General features: G+C 40.1%; 1 protein-coding gene across 1 annotated transcript in view; it reads left to right on the top strand.

Annotated features, from left to right (window-relative positions):
* The window catches only part of Ophn1 (oligophrenin 1), a 317225-nt gene that overhangs the window by 117282 nt on the left and 175671 nt on the right, over positions 1–24272 (top strand). The window contains exon 5 of the mRNA XM_036174204.1: positions 12190–12261. Within this exon, the coding sequence (XP_036030097.1) occupies positions 12190–12261 (72 nt within the window). The remainder of the gene's footprint in view (positions 1–12189; positions 12262–24272) is intronic.

Genomic DNA, 24272 nt, shown 5'->3' with positions numbered 1-24272 from the left:
TGGGTGGTTGCTAAACTAAGAAATTTAAGGTTAAACAATGAAAGAAAAGGAACAAGGGCTCAGCATGTTTTGTCCCCATATCCCCAGCTTTGTTCTAGGAGAAATTAGTATTATAACAACTTGGTAACAAGTATCAGTTTGTGGTGTGAGAGACTGGGCAATGTCACCAATTCAATTAAGGGAAGGATGTAGAGTCCCAATTCAATGAAGCATGTGCAAATATATAATTTGCTTGGATCATCAGTTAAGAGTTGCTTATACACTTAACTTGCTCAAGGCAGTCTTCCTTTGAACACGAAAAACTAGAAACTGTGCCTTCCTGGGGCCATCTGAATATACACGCCCAATTGGACATCCGTACAAAGAATTGCTATCTGGCACTTTTTATAAGTGGCATGTTTACTTCCTGTTCAAAGTCAGACTTCCTCAATGTTTCACAGACAGTCACATTTTACACGTTATCTATGTGTAATTGGAACTAGTTTTATATATATATATCATTTATTGCTTTATAACAACCAATTCTAAAACCTAATGGCTTATAGTAAAATTATTTAATTATAGACAATTTGTGGATCAGGAATTTAGGTATGTATCATTGAGTATTTCTTCTTCTCCATATAGTAACCCTGACTGAACACATGACTTGTTTTAGTTGTTCTAAGTGATATTCCTGACAAGCTTGGAAGGCTGGGTTCAGCTGGTAAGAGCTTTGACCAGAATGTCTGCATTGGGTCTCTCTGACTTTTAGTCTCAGGGCCATTCAGCATTTTTTTTTAACAATACTACCTCATGTTTTACATAAAGGAGTGTGCAGAGTGAGACTTTCAAGAGAACTGAGTAGTCTCTGGTGGATAATTATGACTTATACTTAGAATTCCCTTAGTGTATTCTCTGGTAGACTGGTTCAAAACAATAACAAGCCTCTTCACATTTAAAGGGGCAGCTCAGGTCTCATCTTTCAATGGAAGGTGTGTTTTTAAAAGTAAGGTCATGTTTTTTTTTCAAAAAATATTTTTATTTTATAATTCATTTAATTTTACATCTCAGCCACAGATTCCCCTGTCCTCCCTCCTTCCACCCCTCAGCCTTTCCCCCAACCCCCCCCCCCAATTCCCACCTCCTCCAGGGCAAGGTCTCCCTTGGGGAGTCAGCCCAACCTGGTAGATTCAGTTGAGGCAGGTCCAGTCCCCTCCTCCCTACACCAAGGCTGAGCAAAGTGTCTCAGCATAGGCCCTAGGTTACAAAAAGCCAGCTCATGCACCAAAGACAGGTCCCAGTTCCTCTGCCTGGGGTCTTCCAAACAGTTCAAGCTAATCAACTATCTCACTTATCCAGAGGGCCCGGTCCATTTCCATGGGAGCTCCTCAGCTATTGGTTCACAGTTCATGTATTTCCACTAGTTTGGCTATTTGTCCCTGTGCTTTTTCAAATCATGGTCTCAATATCTCTTGCTTATACAATCCCTCCTCTTTCTCACTGATGATTGGACTCCCAGAGCTCTACCTGGGGCTCAGCCATAGATCTCTGCATCTGCTTCCATCAGTCACTGGATGAGAGTTCTATGATGACAGTTAGGGTGTTTGGCCATCCCATCACCAGAGCAGGTCAGCTCAGGCACTCTCTCAACCATTGCCAGTAGTCTATAGTGGAGATATCATTGTGGATTTCTGGGGACCTCTTTAGCACTCTGCTTCTTCCTATTCCCCTGGGGTCTTCATTTATCATTGTCTGTCTTTCCTTGTTCTCCCACTGTTCCTGATCCAGGTGGGACCTCTCGCTCCCCTAAGCTCTCTTTCCCCACTCCCTTACCCTGCATTATCCCACCCCACCCCCAGTTTTCTCACGCAGATCTCATCCATTTCTCTGTCACTGGGTGATCCCTGTGTCTTTCTTAGGGTCCTCTTTACTAGGTAGCCTCCATGGAGTTGTGAGTTGCAGTCTGGTTATTGTTTGCTTTACATCTAGTATCCACTTATGAGTGAGTACATACCATGTTTGTCTTTCTGAGTCTGGGTTACTTCACTCAGGATGATTTTTTCTAGTTCCATCCATTTGCCTGCAAACCTCATGATGTCATTGCTTTTCTCTGCTGAGTAGTACTCCATTGTGTATATGTACCATATTTTCTTTATCCATTCTTCAGTTGAAGGGCATCTAGGTTGTTTCCAGGTTCTGGCTATTACAAACAATGCTGATATGAATATAGTTGAGCATGTGTCCTTGTGGTATGTTTGAGCATTCCTTGGGTATATGCCTGAGAGTGGTATAGCTGGGTCTTGAGGGAGGTTGATGTAAGGTCATGTTTTAATACTGCTAAAAGAAGAAAGAAAACTGCTTCCTTGACTTTAATTCCATAATCCACAATCAAGCAAAGTATAGAATGTGTTGGATAGGAGAATTTCTTTTGTAGTTTTCATTGGATGATGTTGAGAGTGAGTTTTGGCATGAATGAGGGGACACACGCACACACACACACACACACACACACACACACACACACACACACGCCCTACAGAGAATATCGGACGCAATACTTCAGACTGAATAAGCCAGTGCAGGAGGCTATAGCAAGAAAACAAATGAAGCTATAATTTCGGAAACACAAAATAGAGCTAAGAACACAACATCACCACCAACAACAAAAAACACAGCAATCAGTGAACACCATTCACTAATAACTTTAAACATTAATGGCCTCAACTTGCTAGTCAAGACACAGGTTAAATGAAATTTTGTAAATTAAGTGTCTCATTAAGTATGGCTTCTTATTCAGAGGAAGGTAAAATGTAACTAAGTATCTGTTCAAAGGAGATAATAAACCTAATGTTCACTTATACCAAATCTAGGCCTTTAACAAATGAGACCCCAGTAGATGCTGAGCAGTAATAATAAAATTTAAAAAAAAGATAAAATAAAGGCAAACAAAGTAGAAAAGGACAAACAAATAGAAGAAAAGAGCCAAAGGAAAAGGACAAGAAACACATACAGATTCAGAGATGCACATAGAACCCCCCCCCCCCAAAAAAAAAAATCTTACATAAAGACCTGTAAGGTGAAAAAATAAAAGTAAAAAGCTTTCCCTGGAAACCCACTGGCCATGCTATTCAGGTAATCATGTAGGTAGGGGGATCTTTACTCTCCTTCCTGTTCTCAGTCATATCCCCAACTTCCTAACAAACCACCTCCCGTGGAGTAGCCTTCTACTATGCCCTCAATCCCAGGGGATCATGTAGCTCTTCACCTACAGCCTTTCTCCACCCCATCCCTTTGTCTCAGCTACTAACTCCAGGAAGCACTCCTTGAAAAGCTGCCATCCATGTCAGCCAGGGAATCAGGTAAACTATCTTCACTCTCCTTCTGTCCTTCAATTCCAATCTTCTGGTCTTAGTCCCAGCTTTGTAGCAGACCCACCTGCTGTGCATTCACCTCCTTCCCTGTCCCCATTTCCAGGGTTTTACACAAATCCTGGTGGTGTACCCAGTTTTTCTTCCTTCTGTGTGCCTTCTAGCCTATACCCATTCCTTAGTGTTAGCTCCAAATACCTAGAAACACTTTCTACCTGGGACCCCCTGGCCACCCTTATCAGGATTCCAGAAGAATTTCTTATCCACCACACTCTCTTGTGAACCAGAGAGGGCAAGAGAAACCCCGGCACAGAGCACCCACCCAACAAAGACAGGACCAGATATCAACACCTATTATTACAATTATCAAAAAGTCAGAAGAGCCTGGATAGATGTTCTACAAATGCTAAGCTACCACAGATGCCAGCCCAGGTTTCTATACCCAGTGAAACTTTCAATCACAATGGATGGAGAAAAAAAAAGACATCCCATGAGAAAACCAAATTTAAGCAGTATCCATCTACAAATGCAGCACTACAGAAGGCACTGGGAGAACTTCAACCTGAAAAGGTCAACACCACCAAGAAAAACCAAAACAAACAAAACAAAAAACCACAAGGGATAAATAATCTCAGACCAGCAACTCAAAGTGGGGGAAAAAAATCTCACTCCACAAAACCACAATAACAGGAATGATCAAACAGTGCTCATTGATTACTCTCAATATCAGTGATCTGAATTCCCTAATAAAAAGACTCAGACTAACAGAGTGCACTTGAATACTAGATCCATCCTTCTGCTCCATCCAAGAAACACACCTTAAAATGAAGGGCAAAAGGATGAGAAAAGATATTTCAAGCAAAATGGACTTGAAGAAGCAAGATGGAATAGCCATTTTTAATATCTGACAAAATATACTTTAAACCAAAACTAATCAGAAGATGAGGCAAGATAGTACATACTCATCAAAGGAAAAATTCACAAGAGGACATTGCAATTTTATACATATGCACCAAACACAAGTGAAACCAAGTTCATAAAAGAAACATTACTACAGCTTAAATCATATATTGACCTTCTAACAGTGTTAGTGGGTAACTTCAATATCTCAAGTCATCCAGACAGAAACTAAACAGAGAAACACTGGAGCTAAATGAATGATGCTATAAACCAAATGGAACTAGCAGATATTTACAGAACATTTCAACCAAACACAGAAGAAAATATATTCTTCTAAGAAGCTCATGAAACTTTCTTTCCCAAATCAACCACATATTTTGACAAAAAGAAAGTCTCAAAAGATACAAGAAAATTGAAATAACACAGTGCATTCTGCTGGCCACCACTGATTAAAACTGGATATCAACAACAATAGAGATAACAGAAAGCTTACAAACATGGAAACTGAACAGCTCATTACTGAATGAAAAATCTGTCAAGATAGAAATTAACAAAGAAGTTGAAAATTTTTAGTATTGAATGAAAATGAAAACACATTATACCCAAACTTGTGGGACACAATAAAGGCTATTTTAAGAGTCAAGTTCATAGCACTAAGTGCCTACATAAAAAATTGTAGAGACCTCATATTAGTAACTTAATGGTATACTTAAAAGCTCTAGAACAAAAGGAAGAAATCACACCAGACACAAGTAAATGGCAAGGTATCATCAAATTTAGGGCTGAAATTAATAAAATAGAAACAAACAAACAAAAATAGTACAAAGAATCAATGAAACAAAGAATTGGTTCTTGAGAAAATCCCTAAGATTGACACATCCTTAGCCAAATTAACTAAAAGGCAAAGAGAAGAGATCCAAAGTAACAAAGTAAGAGATGGGGTATGCAACAACAGACACTGAGGAACTCCAGATAATCATAAGTACATAATTTAAGAACCTGTAACCCATTAAATTGGAAAAATCTGGCTGGGTGGTGGTGGTGCGTGCCTTTAATCCCAGCACTCGGGAGGCATAGCCAGGCGGATCTCTGTGAGTTCGAGGCCAGCCTGGGCTACCAAGTGAGTTCCAGGAAAGGCACAAAGCTACGCAGAAAAAAAACAAAACAAAACAAAACAACAAAACCCTGTCTCGAAAAACAAAATTTGAAAAATATAAAAGAAATACTGTACTGAGTGGTTTTATTTACCAATTTGTCACAGCCATCAGAAAGAAAAGAGCCTCAGTTTTGAGGAAATGCCTCCCTGAGATCCAGTTGTAAGACATTTTCTTAATTAGTGATTGGTGGGAGAGGACCCAGCCCATTGTGGGTGGTGGCATCCCTGGGGTGGTGGTCCTGTGTTCTATAAGAAACAGGCTGAGCAAAGCCATGAGGAGCAAGCCAATAAGCAGCACCCCTCCATGGCCTCTATATCAGCTCCTGTCTCCAGGATCCTGCCCTGTTTGAATTCCTGTCCTGACTTTTTTTAGTGATGAACACCAATGTAGAAGTGTGAACCAAATAAACCCTTGTCCTCCCCAGCTTGCCTTTTGGTCATGGTGTTTTGTTGCAGTGATAGAAACCCTAACTAAGACACATACCACCTCAGAAAGCTAAATCAAGCTCTGGTAAGCAATTTAAATAGCCTATAACCCCCAGTGAAATAGCAGCAGTAAAAGGTCTTCCACTCCTGAAAAAGACCAGATGGACTCGTGTAGAATTCTACCAAAATTTCAAAGAATTAATGCCAATAGTACTCAAACTATTCCACAAAAGAAACAGAAGGAACATTGCCAAATTTTTTTTTATGAGGCCAAGTTTCCCTAATACCTAATCCACATAAAAACACAAGAAAGAAAGAAAATTACAGACCAGTTTTCCTTATGAACATAGTTGCAAAAACTCTCAATCAAGTACTTGAAAACCGAATACAAAAACGCATCAAAAATATCATCCACCATGATCAAGTAGGCTTCATTCCAGAGAGGCAGCAATGGTCCAATTTATATAATTCAATAAGTGTAATCTACCATATAAATGGACTGAAAACAAAATCTACATGATCATCTGATTTGGTGCAGAAAAGGCCTTTGGCAATTTCCAGCACCTCTTCATGATAAAACTCCTGGAGACAGTAAGGATACATGGGACATAGCTCAACATAATGAAAAAAATTTTCATTAAGCCCACAGCCAACATCTACTTAAATGGAGAGAAGCTCTAAACATTTCCATTAAAAACAGGAACAAGACAAGGTTGTCCACTCCCTCTACCTATTCAGTATAGTACTTGACCTCTTAGCTAGAACAAGACAACTGAAGGAGATCAGAGGGGATACAAATAGGAAGGGGAGAAGTCAAAATATCTTCATTTGCAGATGATAAGATTATATATGTAAATAACCCTTAAAACTCCACCAGGAAACTCCTGCAGCTGATGAACGCCTTCAGCAAAGTAGCAGCATACATCACAAAAACCAGTAACCTTCATATATTCAAATGACAGACTGAGAAAGAAATGATGGAAACAATACCCTTCACATTAGCCTCAAAAAATATCTTGGGGTAACTCTAACCAAGCAAGCAAAAGATTTGGAAAATATAAACTTTAAGACATTGAAGAAAGAAATTGAGGAAGGTATCAGAAGATGGGAAGATTTTACATGCATATGGATTGATATTATTAGTATAGTAAAAATGGCCATGCTACCAAAAATAATCTACAGATTCAGTACAATCCCCATCCGAATTCTGACACAATTCTTCACAGAAATTGAAAGGACAATTTTCAGCTTCTCAAGGAAACAAAAAAAAATTCAAGATAGCTAAGATAATTGTGAATAATGAATGAATTGCTGAAGCTGTCACCATCCCTTACCTCAAATTTTACTATAGAGCTATAGTAATAAAAACAGCGTGTTATTGTCAGAACCTGATCTTTTATAAAGAAACCACAAATACACACTGGAGAAAAGACAACATCTTCAACAAATGGTGCTGGTCAAACTGGGTGTCAGCATGTAGAAGAATACGAATAGATCCATATCTATCACCCTGCACAAAACTCAAGTCCAAGTGCATCAAAGACCTCAACATAAAACCAGATAAACTGAACCTGGTAGAAGAGAAAGTAAGGAATAGCCTTGAACACATTGGCACAGGAGACAACTTCCTGAACAGAACACCAATAGCACCAACACTAAGATAGACAATTAATAGATGGGATGTCATGAAACTGAAAAGCTTCTGTAAGGCAAAGGACACCTTGACAGGACAAAACAGCAGTCTACAGAATGTGAAAAGATTTTTTACCAACTCCACATGTGACAGAGGGCTAATATCCAAAATATATAAAGAATCCAATAAACTAGACATCAACAAACCAAATCATGCAATTAAAAAATGGAGTACAGATCTAAATAGAGAATTCTCAACAAAGCAATCTCAAGTGGTCAAGAAACACCTTAAAGAAATGTTCAACATCCTTAGCCATCAGGGAAGTTCAAATCAAAAGAACTCTGAGATTCCATCCTACACCTATCAGAATGGCTAAGGTCAAAAACATAAGTGACAGCTCATGCTGGAGAGGATGTGGAATAAGGGGAACACTCCTGCATTGCTGGTGGGAGTGCAAGCTTTCCACTATGGAAATCAATATGGCAGTTCCTCAGAAAACTGGGAATTGATCTACCTCCAGACCCAGCTATACCAATCTTAGGCATATTCACAAAGGACACCCCATCCTACCACAAAGACACTTGCTCAACTATGTTCTTATTCATAATAGCCAGAAACTGCAATCTAGATGTACCTCAACCAAAAATGGAGATAGAAAATATGGTAAATGTACACAATGGAGTATTTAAAAAAATGACATCATGAAATATGTAGGCAAATGAATGGAACTAGAAAAAAATCATCCTGAGTGAAGAAATGCCTTCTATGTTTCTTTCCTCACAGAATTTGTTTGGTTTTCATGAAGGAACTAACAAAAGTCAATAAAAAGAAAACAAGTTAATATTTTTTTCAAAGCTGAGACTTGATCTGGCCCTGAACATGATAAGCATGTCCACTACTCCTGAGCTATGCCCCTAGTCCAGTTAGTATGTTTCAGGATGATATATTTTTCATTTTACACAATAGTAATTTATTATTCCTTTCATTGAAAATAATTTTCTTCTCACATAATAAATCCTGTTTGTTGTTTCCCCTCCCTCTACTCCTCCTAGTTATTCCCTATCTCCTCTCCCATCCAGATCCACCACCTTTTTGTGTTTCATTAGAAAACAAACAGGCTTCAAAGGGATGATGTAAAATAAATAATAATGTAAATCAAAAATTCATACATTGGAATAGGACAAAAGATACAAATAGAAGAAAAAGATCCCAAGAGAAGGTACAAGAAATAGACCCACTCATTTGTACACTCAGAATTCTCATAGAAACAATAAACTGGAAGACATAATATATATGTAGAGGACTTGTAGCGTTAAAGCATATATAAATAAAACATTTAAAAAATAAGATTTAGGGTTGGGGATTTAGCTCAGTGGTAGAGTGCTTGCCTAGCAAGCGCAAAGCCCTGGGTTCGATCCTCAGCTTAAAAAAAAAAAAAGATTTAAAAATGTCATGATACCACATTATAGGCAAGGAACCTTCAAAGATGCCATTGCATTTATTTTTTGTTGGCCATCCACTGCTTGACATGCAGTCTACCCTTAAGAGTAGTTTGTTCCCCCAGGGAAATTCACTTGGAGAAAAGGAAATTTTTATTTGCAAGTGGTTGTCAATTGGAGATTGCCTGTAGGTTAGGGATGGAGGCATGTATCCTCTCCTTCCAGGTCTAGGACACCATCTGTCTTACACCTGTGTAGGCTCTGTTCAAGCTACCTCAGTCTCTGTGAGTTTATATGTGCCTCAATCCTTTTATTTTAGAGGGCTTTGTTTCTTTGGTGTCCTCCATCCCTGGATCATACATCTTTTTACCTCCTCTTCAACAGTGTTTCCTGAATCCTGAATGAAGGGATTAGGTGGAAGCATCCTGGTTAGAGCTGAGTGTTCTAAAGTCTCTCATTCTCTGGGTGTGGGTCTCTGTATTTGTTCCCATCTGCTGCAGGAGGAAGCTTCTCTGATAGTGGCTGAGCAAGGCATTGATCTATGAGTATAGCAGGATGTCATTAGGAGTCATTTTATTCATACATTATTTTAGTAGAATGTTAGTATTTGGTTTTACCATAGGTCTCTGGGGTTTTTAGTCTCAAGTTCTTGGTTGCACAGGTAGAGCTGGGTAAGTGCTCCTTCTTATGGATTGGACCTTAAGTCAAACCAGACACTGGTTTTTTTACTCCCCCAAGCATTGTTTCATCATTGGACTAGCTTTCCTTGCAGGCAGGACAGATTGTAAATCAAATGGTTTGTAGCTGTATTGATGTTTATGTTTCTCCTTTGTAGCATGTAGAGTACCTTCCTGTACCAAAGACATGTAGGAGTGAAGGTTCTAGGTAGGGCACCAGCTCAACTTCTCCATCTTCAATGAGTTGTCTTAGTATCTTCAGCAGTAGGTCCTTACCATCAGTTTGTGGAGACCAACCTATAGTCTTGGCAATAGCTTGTATTGTTTTGGGGTTTTCATTGGACCCCTTTGGCCAACAGCTCAATTAGATGTTACCATTCCTGGTACTAAAAGCTTTATTTTGTGACCAGAGATGTCCTATTAGGGCTCTGCTTCCCCATTATTTGGTGATTTCATTTAGATTTCCTTCATATAAGTATATATTATTCTACTGTATTAGATTTTTATACTACCCCTCAAATGTCCCTTAATTTTAGCTATCTTTCCCCATATTCCTCCTCTCATAACCATCTTTCTTCTCCCTCCTCACTTGAACCTCCCTTTCTAGCTCCCCCACCTATCCATAGCCATCTATTTTATCCCCCTTTCTTAGGGAGATCTATCTGCCACTCCACTCCCAAATCCATTATTCTATGCATAACCTCTGTAGTTCTACAGATTGTAGCTTGGGTATCATTGACTTAACAGCTAATATCCACATATAAGTGAATATAGTCCATATTTGCCTTTTTGGTCTAGATTACCTTAATCAGGATGATTCTTTTATAGTTTCATCCATTTATCTGAGAATTTCATGACTTCATTTTTTTTAACAGCTGAATAATACTGCATTGTGTAAATATACCACATTTTCTTTCTTTCTTTCTTTTTTTTTTCTTTTGGTTTTTCAGGACAGGGTTTCTCTGTGAAGTTTTTGTGCCTGTCCTGGAGCTCTCTCTGTAGACGACCTCAAACTCACAGAGATCTGTCTGGCTCTGCCTCCCAAGTGCTGGGATTAAAGGCGTGTGCCACTGCCGCCTGGCCTGTACCACATTTTTTAAATCCAGTCTTCTCTTGAGGGACATCTAGGTTGTTTCTAGTTTTTGGCTATTATGAATAGAGCAGCATTGAACATGGTTGAGCAAGTGTCTCTGTGGTGGGTAGGATGAACTGTCCTTTGGGTATATGCCCAAGAGTAGTATAGCTGGATCTTGAGGCAGTTCAATTCCCACCTTCCTGAGGAACTGCCACATTGATTTCCGTAGTGGCTGTACAAGTTGGCATTCTCTACAGCAATGGATAAGTGTTCCCCTTACTCCACATCCTCATGAACTATCAATTGTTTTATTGATTTTAGCTGTTCTGACAGGTGTAAGATGAAATTTCAATAGAGTTTTGATTTACATATTCTTTGTTACTAAGGATGTTGAACAATTTAAGTGTTTTTCAGCCACTTGAGTTTCCTCTTTTGAGAATTCTTTGTTTAAATCTGTACTCCGTTTTTATTTGGGCTATTTGTTTTCTTGATATTTATTTTTTTGAGTACTTTGTATATTTTGGGTATTAGTCCTCTATGGAATGTGTAGTTGCTAAAAATTTTTTCCCATTCTGTAGGCTAACACTTTTTATGAGTGATGGTGTCCTCTGCCTTACAGAAGCTTTTCAGTTTCATGAAGTCCTATTTATTTATATTAGTTGTTGATCTTAGTGCCTGTACTAACAGTGCCCTGTTCAGAAAGTGTTTGCAGGAGAACATATACATACATACATACATACATACATACATACATACATACGCACATATATGTAGTTGGAGAACTTCTCTACAGGTGCCACCAAGCCCCCGCGGTCCCACAACCCACTTATAAAATAAACACACAGACATTTATATTATTTAAACTGCTTGGCCATTAGCTCAGGCCTGCCATTGTCTAGCTCTTACTCTTATATTTAGCCCATTTCTATTAATCTATACTTTGCCACGTGGCTTGTGGCTTACCAGTACCTTACATCTTTCTTGTTATGGCGGCGATTGGCAGTATCTCCCTGCCCCAGCCTTCACTTTCCAGAATTCTCCTCCTTGTCCCGCCTGCCCTATGCTTCCTGCCTGGCTACTGGCCAATCAGCACTCTATTTATTTTAAGCAATCAGAGCAACACATTTGACATACAGAATATCCCACAGCACATATGTATATAAAATCTTGATATATGTAGTCTAGAAATATATTTGTTTTTTTCAAGACAAGGTTTCTCTGTGTAGACAATGCTGTCCCGGAACTCACTCTGTAGTTCTGTGGCCTTGCGTTTACAGAAATCCAACTGCCTCTGCCTTCCCAGTGCTGAGATTAAAGGTGTGTGCCACCAACACCCAGCACAACTATATATATATTGAGCTGAGGCTCGAACCCCGGGCCGTGCGCTTGCTAGGCAAGCACTCTACCACTGAGCTAAATCCCAAATCCCACGGTGATATATTTTAAAGAAAAACTCTAATGATAAGGAATAACAAGTTTTTATTTGAACCTTGTTAATCTAGACCTTGTTTTCTTTCTTTCTTTGTTTTTCTTTAGGTACAAAATGCTAGTGACTTGCTGATCAAACCCCTGGAAACTTTTCGGAAGGAACAAATAGGTTTCACAAAGGTATATATTTTTTTTACTATATAAGGTCATTTTAAATAGTAGTTGAGTAGTTATTTGGACTACTACTCATTATTCTGCAATGATACAGTGGTTAACTATATAGGGCCATGAGATGCTCAGATATCCAGATAGCTAATTACAGTATTTTGGAGTTTATCTCTGTGGGTGTTTCCCAAAGAACTTGGCATTTGAATTACTTGGTGGCCTTAATCTCTGTGGGTTGGTGTCATCCAATCCACTGAGAGTCTGAATAGAACAAAGGGGTAGAGAAAGGTTGAATTGACTACTAGGTCACATGACTTAGAACATGGAGTCTTTGCTCTCAGTATTACTGGTTCTTAGGCCTTCAGCGATAACTCTCAGGCTATTGAAACTTCTTACTATCCTATTGGTATTTCTTACAGTTTCCATGTAGCAGATCATGAAACTTCTTAACCTCCATAATCAAAAGAGCCAGCACCTTAGAATAAATTCCCTCCTCTTCTCTCTCTCTCTCTCTCTCTCTCTCTCTCTCTCTCTCCCCCTCTTTCTCTCCCCCTCTTTCTCTCCCCCCTCTCTCGATCTCTCAAATAATACAGAAATTAGTAATAGGAAGGGTGCTGCTGCTATAACTAGTGTGAGTAATGTACCACTTAACAATGGGAATATAATCTGAGAAATGCATCGTTAGCTGATTTTATCATCATGTGAGCATCATAGAGAATATAGAAATAGATGGTATAGATCGCTCAATGTAGTTTTTATACAGTTAGGAAATTCAGTATGACGTCACATACTATTTAACAGTAAATGTTTTCCAAGGCTTATACTCTAAAATAACAATAAAAGTATGGTGTAGTAAATATTTATTCTAGTAACATAGTTATTTTCTTATCATATATTAGGCATATAATTGGATGTGCTAAATTTGTGTGTTATTGATAGTTCAGTACACAGCATGACAGACATATAAGTGATGCCTGATGCTGCTATGGCTATAATGTCATGGGAGTGGCAGAAATTTTTCTACTATTTTATGATGTCTCTCTCTTTTCCCTTTCCCTTTCTCCTCTCTTCCTCCATTTACTCTCCTTCTTTTCTGTAACTTCCTCCTTCCCTGTTGTTTTCTTTACTTTTTTTTTTTCCAGACAAAATGGACTCAAATCCCTGATCTTCCTTTTTTAGGTTCCCAAATGCTGAGCTTACAGACTTGTCCTCCCATACCCAGTTCTATTAATAATCTTTTGAGGCTGTTGTCATGTATGTAGTCTCTTGTTGAAAAATGTCAAATATCATTATATAGCATATAACTTTATCTTAAACCGAAGGCACCCCCAGAACCAAATGCTTGGTGGGCCAGAGGAGTTGTGAGGAACATACCAGGGGAAGTGGACAGTGCTGTGGAATGGCAGAGGATTCAGCAATCAATGAGAGGGACTGAGAAAACTTCCACTCTCTTAGATTATGTATTGTCAATTATGTAGTGTTGTGAGAAATGTGGGCATTACGGGGAGAAATCTGGATCTATTTGCATACTTCTACATGCAGACATCCAGTTTGACCAGTGCCATTTGTTGAAGATGCTTTCTTTTTGTTTCCAGTATGAATTTATGACTTCTTTATTCAAAATTGTCCATAGTTGTGTGGATTTATGTCTGGGACTTTGATTCAATTCCATTGGTCCACCTGTCTGTTTTTATGCCAATACCATGCAGTTTTTAGTAACATCATTCTGTGGTAGAGCTTGTAATCTGGGACGGTGAACTTTTCAGAAGTGGTTTTATTGTACAGGACTGTCTTAGCTATCCTAGGTGTTTTGTTTTTCCATATGAAGTTGAGTATTTTGAGGTCTGTAAAGAATTGTGTTGGGATTTTGATGGGGATTAAGCTGAGGAGATTTTAAGCAGACTATGTAAAAAGCAGCTTGTTTTCTTCTGTCTGCTAGTATTAAAATTCAAGAGAAAAATTGATGATGGACTTACTTATTTTTAACTTTTATTGATTCTTTGTGGATTTCACATAATGCATCCAGATCCCACTTATCTCCCTGTCCTCTTACAACCACCACTGCCCATGTAACATCCTCCAAAACAAAACAAAATTTAAAGAAAAACCAAAAACCAAAAAAAAAAAAGGAGAAGAATCTCATCTCAGAAACCATAGTGTGTTGAGTAGCAGTTTATCCTTTAGTCTGTTCATCTTTACTTGTAAGTGTTCATTGCGAAGAGTCATAGGTGTGATTGATTCAAAGTCTCTGGCTTCTGCTACACTATTGATGCTGGGCCATCACTGGAACTCCTCTTAGATAATTGGTCTGGCTCAAGGCTTCTGGCTTCTGCTACACCACCAACAGTGGGCTCTCCCTAGGGCCCCTCTTGGATATCCTGTTGTTATCCTATGTCATGGAGATCCTGCAGTTTTGGATCTGTAGGTTCATCTCATGCCCCAAAAGTTCATAGGTGAGATGGATTTGAGGTGGGCTCACTCATAGCCCGGGTTCTGGGCCCGGGTGGTAGCTGGGTTGGTCAGCCTGCCAGCTTCCCCTTATCATCACTACCCAGACAAGCTCTCCAGTTCTTCCCCAGCTTGCTCACCCAATGCTGCTTGCAGCAAGGAGAGGGGCCAGTTATCCTGCTTTTGGGCTCTCAGATCTGGATCACACCACCAGACTCAGTTTTACTGTTTTTCCCAGGCAAGGTGCAGGGCCCTCTGGCCTGATTGCTGTAGGGGGCATATGAGGCGGGGCTTGGGAGTGGGTCAGCTCTTTTGCTCTCACACCCTCAGGGCTGGCTCACCTGCAACCCCCAGGGTCAGCTCTAGTGTGCTGTGCAGGTGGGGTACAGGGCCTGCTTTCCTGTTCTGTAGCTGGTGAGGGCCAGGGCTAGTTCTCTCATTCTAGTGTCTCCAGGGCCAGCTCTTTTGTCTGCTGAAGGTAGCAAAGGGCGAGGGGGGAGGGCATCTTTCCCTCACTAATGGCACCACATGGCAGAGAAGGGGAGAGTCAACTCTGCTGCTCTCATGCCCTCAGGGCTGGCCCACCTGCATCCCAGATAACAGGGTCAGCTCTAGTATGCAGATCTTGGTAAATTGCACACCAGTGGTGAGGGTTGGGGTTGGTCATCTTTCCTGCATGTGGGGGCCAGCTCTCCCCCAAGGGGCAGGATCAGCTCTCCTGCTGCAGTTATCCAGCTAGGGGCAGGCCAGCTATCCCAGGCACAGTGAAGGGCAAGGCTGGCTTAGCTCAGCTCTCAGATTTCCATAAGCATGAGTCCTATGACCCCAAATTAACACGGAACAAGGACATCATCAAGGACCCCAGCTGCAACAGGACCATGGACCTACATGATCCTTAGTAGCAGCTTGGGCCAGACATCTGCATGGCCCCAGGTGGCAACACAGGCTACCCAGGTCAATATGGTCCCAGCAGTAGCATAACCCTTGGACACTGAGATGGTCTCAGGTGGCTGACCAAACCCTGGTCATTTGCACGGCCCTTGGTGGTAACAGGAGCCATGGACATCAACTTAGACCCTGGCTGTGTTGGGGCCAGGGACTCAGACATAGCCTCCAGCGGCAGCCCTGGCCCAGATTAAACCATGGCCCTGGATGAGAGTGCAGGCCACTCATATCTTCATGGCCCCTGTGGCAGTATGGCCCTTGGACACCATCATGGACCCAGGTGTCAGTACAGACCACAAGCCTGTGTGGCAATAGCATAGGCCTGGACATCACCTTGGACTCAGTCAGATGCCAAGCAGGCCATTCATGTCAGCTTGTTCCTCACAGCTCTTACCTCTTCAGATCTGCCTGTCTTCCCAGCCCATGAACCATTCTGCCCTTCTCTCTCTTTCATTTCCCCACCCTGTACTTGCTTACCATAAGGGTCCCCTGACAGGCTCCTGGTTGAGTCCTGACTGCCCCAGCTGCAATTCACAGCATTGATATGTTGCTTTTTATCTCTCTCGTGCCTGGCCCTAGAAATCATGGACTTGTTTTGATGGTGACTGATGCCTGGCATAAAGGTGCCAGTCAGGCTCCTGCCATCTGTGCCCTCTGCCACTCAGACCTGGAAAGTGCTGAACAACTTCTGGTTGGCTGTGACCCTCCAGACCAGGAGGTCTGGGGGTAGGAAGCGATCTGTGTCTTCTGCCACCCAGGCCTGGAAAATCTGTATAAGGACTTTTTAAACAAAAATTAACCAAAACTTTAAAATAATTGGTTCAGTGTATTCACATTGCAAAGAACAAGAAAGCAAGTTCTGAAGAGAAGTTGAGAAGATTAGTATGGTTGGAACTGGAGATGACTCAGTGGTTAAGAGCTTGGGTAATGCTTTTGTGGAGTGGGGTTGGGTTCCCAGCACCTACATTGGGCCACTCAAAGTTGCCTGTAACTCCTGCTCTAGGGAAGAGAACACCCTCATCTGATCTCAGTTGAGGCCTTCACTCATGTGCATATACCCCCCCATAGGCATACACCACACATAGTATAAATAATTTTAAAACAATAAAAATAAATCTTTTAAAAAATATTCCCATGGCAAGACTCGAGGACCTAATACCAATGCAAGGCTACATAGATGAGTTTACACTACCACTACCACCTGAGACTATAGGAAACAGAAATTAGAATGGGTTGAGTTTTGCAAAATGTGCTATTTTTCAAGAACCAAGAGTGTCTTAAAGATAATTCCCAAAATACTAGGATTCCTACTCCCATTACAGGCTCTAGGGACAGGGATAGTTCCTTCTCAGTTTAAAGATCTAACTTTGTGGTAGTTTAATACTAGGATGCCCCTACTCCATGCTTCTAGAGATGGGTCACTGCAGAAGGCATCGTAGGTCTCCACTCCTTCTCCTCCTCCACAGTGAACAGTGTTTGGGGCCAACCAGCCAAAAGGTAACAGTAATATTTCCTTCTTAGGAGGTAGAAACCATTGTACTCATCCAGAGAGGATTATTCTGAAACCTTAAGATTGCATAGAGTTTGACTTGTCTGATAATCCACTGCTTCCTTCTTGTACATTTCTGTCTTCTAGAATTGGGATGCCTGTCTTATGCCCATACCTGCATTTTGTTTCAAGAAGTATATTTGTTATTTGGTACCAGAGGCCCACAGCTGAAGATAATTGTATCTCAAGTATCAGCCATATCTAAGTTGCATCATACAGTGAATATGTTAAACTTTGAACGTTAGACATTTGAAGTGATCCTGGAATAAGTTGCCCTTTGAAGTTGTTGACATGAAGTTACTGTATTTTGCCTATGAGAGAGGAGTGAAATTCATGAGGACTGGGGTAGACAGAATGTTATGTTTGTGTCTCCCCAGTTTCAGGTATAGAAATCTTAAACCCTGGAAATATTTGTTTCCTTTTAGGACTTCAATTGCTCCATTTGGAAAACAAGAGGCATAGATAATAGCCATCACTGGGCTAAGGGCTTTGCATTTTCCTTTAACCACAGCAATCCTGGGGGTGTCTGGCAGTGAGGTAAATGAAACTTATACAAGACAAATAAAATGATGAAAGTTATAGAGTTAGTGTCAATGGCCTGGATTGGGATATGAGGATCTTTTTAGCTTCATATTTTACTAAAGTCTATGTAGTGTAGGCAGGATTCTGCTGGTCTCTTACTCTTGATTCTCCTGCCTTTGACTCTTGAGTGCTGGGCTTATAGGTATGCGCAACTGCACCCTGTTTGACTTACCCTATGATAGCTACCAGACATTTTATTTAAATTTGCTTATTTAATTTATTTGTTTGTTTATCAACTTGATACAATACAAATTCTTATCCCAATAGTGAAATGCTTGCCCAGTGATTGAGTAAAACCAAAACTTACTATAAGCCACAGTCATCCTAGGGTCCCCCCTGCTAAGTAGCCTCCCTGCTACCAGACATTTTAAGTCTCAAGTCTTCCATGTTGTTAGCCTCATTTTAAATACTTAATTGTCACAGGTGACTAGTAGCTATTTTATTGGAAAGTTTATACATAGACCCTGTTCATCGTCATTGAAAGGCCTGTTGCACAGTGCTATACCAGCTAAATTCAGTTTCACTATCTTTGGATCTCCTTTATTACTAAATATATTAATATATTAAAAAGGGATATGAATACTTTCAGTTTAATTTTTTTCAGCATAGTGTGCAAAACTATTCCCAAGGTATATCCAGTATGTAGCCAAAGTGTTCTTTCCTTTATAAGTTAAAAAGTATCGTCTTAACCAAACATCAAGTCCTAAATTTTTGAATAAGAATACACTTTACAGTGGTTATTATTGGCAATCAGTTTGGATAAAGAATATGAAAGTAGCAGGAAAGAGATTTATTGTCAGGTCAGTTAGATTCTTCAAGGTCATTGAGATATAAAGACTATGAAATATGATGTTGGGATTATAGCTCAGTAGTATAGTAGATGACTCGCATATGTGAGGGTCTGGGCTCTATGACCACCCCCCACATAAAATGGAAAATGAAAAGGAGAAGAAAGGGCAAAATAATTAGTGGATATACTCTTACTTCTTGATATCATGACTGAAGGTGATATGAGCATTCAAGCATAGTGAGTTGTATAGATAGCCCAGAAATACTGTGTTCTACTAGTTTCATCTGGCATCTAATTAGTGTTAATACTACTTGGGGGGAAAGTATAATTAAAAAACACAAAAAGCTTTGAAATTACAAGTGTGATAGATTGTCATTTGTTAAATTACATGACAGTTATATGGCACTGAAAAGGGTTGAAATGGTCATGTGTTTTGAAACCCATGTATCTGATATGCTTTCAGTCCTGGATAAGACCAGCAAAAGGAAAGTAAGGATATGCTGTAGCGGTTGACCATTCATCATACAGAAGGGGAAATTCAGTGGTGTTTTGTGTGTGCCAGGCTTACTAGTTTGATGCTTTTATAGACAACTGTCTTCCCACAGAAGACTTAAAGTAGGATTTAAAATTTATTGTCTTAATAAAGAGACTGAGACTCTGGAGGGTTAAAACACCCACCTGTCTTTTACCAATCCTAAAGACCCCTGTTTATCAGTAGGGCTAGCCTGCACCACTACAAAGACCAACTCACTGTCAGCGTTATGTCTCAAATAGACTACCTGGAGTTTTCCCAATAAGTTTAGGGTAGAGGAAGTTGCACTTAACTAAGGAGCAGAAGATGAAGTTATTAGTCTACTGCTCTGTGTTTTCTTTTTATTGCCTCCTAGTTCCAAATTCATCTGTCTATATCTGCTCTGTGATAACAGACAGTTCCTTCAATTGTCTCTCTATAGTTAGCATTGTATTAAGCTTTCACAGTAGACAATACTGCAGGTGAAAGGGTCTTTCTCCAAGCTTTTAGAGGCTGCCCAGTAGGCTGCTTCAGGGGTAGACCTTTGATTCAGCTGTTTTCTCAAAACATGTGGTATATTCCTGACCTTGAAGCTTCTGTCGAATTAATAACATTTTACAGGTGTATTGACCCTGAAAGGCCTCATACACTCATCGTTTGTCCCAACCTTCTTCTATAGTCAACCATCTCTATCCCCACCCCCACCCCCCGCCATGGGGGGCTGTCTGATGTAGGAAATGTTAGTATGAAGCATCAGATCTCTATGCTGGGCCTTCATATAGTCTGACTATGCTTAGGCCAGGCAGGCCCTGTGAAGCTCATCTACATCTTACTACACCCCCCCATTCTTTCTGCAAACTGTGTGCTGGTTATCTCTGGAGAGATAAGTCCTTATTTAGTGAGTATGAACTTCCAAGGCAAACAATCAGACTTTACTTCTACCCAGAGTTATATTGCCATGTTCCTAGTGAGGACTGATCCCTATCCAGTTTTGTCTTGAATATTTTCTTAGGTCTTATGAGACCATAGAAATTGTCCTTAAATTTTATAGATACTCTGTTGTAATGATCCCCTTTTTTATATTCCGGGGGATAGAACTGAGGATCTTGTATATGCTGGGCAAATGCTCTACCCCCTGAACTATATCGCCCTTTAAATGTTTTTGTTTTGAGACAGTGTCTCAATAAATTGCTGTCCTCAAACTTACTCTGTAGTCTAAGCAAGATTAAAACTTGTGATCCCATCCTTAGCCCCCAGCCTTAGCCTCTAGAGTAGCTGGAATTACAGGTCTCTACCACCAGACTTGCCTTTTTATTAATAATTCTTGGTAGTATAATCTGTGTCCTAATTGGGTTAAAGCTGAATACACAAAACTCTGTTGCTAGCTTGGTTTGTGACTTTACCAGTAGTTGCTAGGTAGTATCACCAGTGACAGAGAAACACAGCCAGTGCTACCTACCACCAGCATCCTGAGGCGGTCCCTTTCCACTTAGGGACTTCTATTCAGGTAAAAATAGATTTTTTGACTATGTTATGGAAAAAAAGATTTCAGGATGAATCATAAATCAACATTAGTCAATTTTAAAGTATTTATATAGCGATATATAGGAATAAAATAGAATGTGATCTCTGGGCTTCTCCAGAAACTGTCATGCTTAGATTTCCTTATAATGGTTACTTATATGATCTTGGGAGAAGTTGGAGGAAGGAAAGGGTTGAGAAAGGGAGATGTAAATATATTTTAATAAAAAATAAAGTTACATTACTCAAAGAATATGATTTACAATAAGATTAGGCAAAGCTTATGTAAAGTTTAAAAGTTAAGTAAAAGTATTTTAGCTAGTACATTTATGTTTCTTAGAGAACTTTGTTTTGTTAATGAAATAAGTCATTTTTTGAGGTATACTACCTAGTATTAGAGATAAGAGAGGATGACTAACATGGTAAAATAAGTTTAAAAACATTTTGGCTCTAAGTAAGAACCATTTATTTATTGTTTTTAAGATTCACATTGGAGATGTCTTTAGAAAAACAACAAACTATTTCTACAGATAATTTTTAGATTGTAAGTTTATGTTGAAGTTTCTTGACTCTGAGTCAGCATGAAAGACTAGATCCTGGGATCCTGGGGTGACAGGCTTCTTTTCCATCTTATGTCTCATTAATTTTCCCTGACTTTCTGTCCTGCCTCAGTGTAATGACTCCCCTCCCCCCACATGCACATGCATATGAATTTGTGCATGTGAGTTCTCATTCATTAAATCTTTGACTATCCCTGGAAATTAGAGGCTGTTGTTCTCTATTAAGAGATAAAGACACTAAAGTTCAGTGTGGTATAGTAACTAAAGTCACTCAACCAGTAGTGGCATTGCTTGGAATAGAATTCAGGTTTTCTGGACCCAACTATATAGCTCATCTCCGATACTACTGCCTGATTCTAAGGCTAACAACAAGCAGCTAGCATCCACAGCAGTTCTCCATCTTCTGTGGTTTGGTTCCATTCATTATCTTATCAATATAAAGACTTTCTTTCCAGTAAATTTCCTGGATTTCCTTCTTAGGCTGTTTTAAAACTTGTAAAACTCTTTTTTTACACTCATTCTGTAATTCTGTTTTATATATGTGTGTATATATATACATATACAGATACAGATATGGCTATATTTATTGTGGAAAATAAGGTGTAATCTGAATGTTAATGTTAGTAATTGAGAATGGAATAAAAATTGGCCTCAGCATAGCAATAACAGAAAATAAATTGCTGCCATTGAAATGCTGTATCTTGTGAATTTGTTGTTGTCCAATAAATTCTGACATTGTGGAAGGACACAAACATGTTCATCTATGTTTCTGATGTATGTAGCATACTCAACACTATCACAGTAGTCTGTTTATTATTGTCAAGACTACTAGGTCAGTCATTTTGGAGGTCATACAGTAATCTCTATTGTATGATTACCATTGGTCATATCAGGCTTGTCCACCTAGTGGGGCATTTTCTCAAATGAGTCACTTCCCAAATTATTCTAGCTTGTTCCAACTTAACAAAACACTAGCCAGCACATTCCTACCTCTCAATTTCATATCTTCCTGTTTAAAATTTAATAACCCATCAATGCCAATTTATACTGTTTATATTCTCATTGGTATGGAAGCCATCCACTAGAGTATAGTAGACCTACCAGAAACCACACCCTTAAAGAAAACTGAGTCTACCTCCTCTAAAAGCCATCAGATGTTTATAGCTCCTATGTTGGGTTGGGGTAGGTCACATGAACACCTTCCAGATCCATGCTAGAATATTTACTGGCTTGATCTTGTTCAAGTCTTGTGCAGGCCGCCACAGATGCTATGAGTTCATGAATGCAGTGACCCTGTCATACCCAGAAGACACCATTTCACTCTTGTCCTCTCTGATGGCTGGCTCTTAGGATCTTTCTCCTCCCTCATTTGTGATGCTCCCTTAGCCTTGGTGAGGGGGACATGATGTCTCATTTGTGTCTGACATGTAATCTATGCAGTTTGACAAGTTGTGAAATTTCTGTGTCAGCCACCATCCACTGAACAAAGAAACTTCTCTGATGAGGTTTGAAAACTGCTTTAAATTATGAGCGATGGAAATTTATTTATTTATCTTTTATTAAGGAATTTTAAAATTCAATTTACATACCAATCACAGAACCCTCTCTCCTCCCTCTTCTTGCCCCTCCAGGCTCCCTGTCCAACCTATACCTCATTCCTTCCTCCAACAAGGCAAGGTCTCCCATGGGGAGTCCACAGAACCTTGTACATTCAGTAGGGGCAGATCCAACTCCTTCCTCCTGCATCAAGGCTGTGCAAGGTGTCCCACCATAGGTAGTGGATTCCAGAAAGCCAGATCATGCACCAGGGATGGATCCTGATCCTACCGCCAGGGGGCCCCTTAAGCAGATCAAGCTAGACAACTGTCTCACTTATGCAGAGGGCCTAGTCCAGTCCCATGGTGGCTCCACAGCTGTTGGTCTAAGGTTCATGAGTTTCCAGTAGTTTGGTTTGGTTATCTCTGCAGGTTTCCCCATCATGATATTGATGCCCCTTGCTCATAGAATCCCTCTTCTCTCTCTTTGACTGGACACCTGGAGCTCAGCCTGGTATATTTGGTTGTGGATCTCTGCATCTGCTACCATCAGTTACTGGATGAAGGCTCTATGATGCCAGTTAGGGTACTCACTGATCTGATTACTGGGGTAAGGCATTTCAGGCACCCTCTTCACTATTGCTAGTAGTCTAAGCTGGGATCATCATTGTGGATTCCTGGGAACCTTCCCAGTGCCTGGCCTTTCCCCATCCCCATGATGTCTCTGTCCATCATGGTATCTCCCTCACTGCTTCCCAAGTCTGTCACTGCTACAGCTCGACCATCCTGTTCCCTCATGTTCTCATTTTCCACTCTCCACCTTCCATTGCTCCCCAATCCACAGTTTACTCATGGAGAAGAGAGATGGGAATTTAGAGAGCAGTTTGATACTATGTGCATTTAATGGAATGATACTAATAGATTCATTCTTGAGCCCTGTTAGCTCTCCAACCATAAATCATGTCTAGTGCAGTGCCAGGCATGTGTTTCCTCCTGTGGATCTGGACTTAAATTCAACTAGGAAGTAGCTATTTACCTCTGAAACATTCTCATACATGTCAAGCAATTTATCTGTTTCTTCCTGTTTTATAGCTTTTTGGAGGATGCAAGTTTTCAAAGTATTTTCTAATAAGTCTGGATTTTATGGGAACTTGTTGTAATATATACCTTTTCATCTCTAATTTTATTAATTGTAATTTTTCTTTCATCTGGTAAGTTTGACTAAGGATTAAACTCTTATTTCTTCATTGACTTTTCTATGCTGGGAATTGAATCTTCCATATACTAGGCAAGAGCTCAGCCATTGAACTACAGCTCACTTTATCCCTTTGTTTGTTTGTTTGTTTTGTTTTGTTTTTTGAGACAGGGTTTCTCTGTGTAGCTTTGTGCCTTTCCTGGAACTCACTTGGTAGCCCAGGCTGGCCTCGAACTCATAGAGATCCACCTGGCTCTGCCTCCCAAGTGCTGGGATTAAAGGTGTGCACCACCACTGCCTGGCTCACTCTGTCCCTTTTGACTGTAGCTTTGTGAGATAAAGGTATGTTCCTTTATCTCTGTGTTGCTCGCAATGTTTTCACAGTTTAGG

This window comes from Onychomys torridus, chromosome X (assembly GCF_903995425.1).
Source record: "Onychomys torridus chromosome X, mOncTor1.1, whole genome shotgun sequence".
Taxonomy (NCBI): Eukaryota; Metazoa; Chordata; class Mammalia; order Rodentia; family Cricetidae; genus Onychomys; species Onychomys torridus.
Note: the sequence above shows the minus strand (reverse complement) of the source record. Positions and strands in the feature narration are given on the sequence as shown.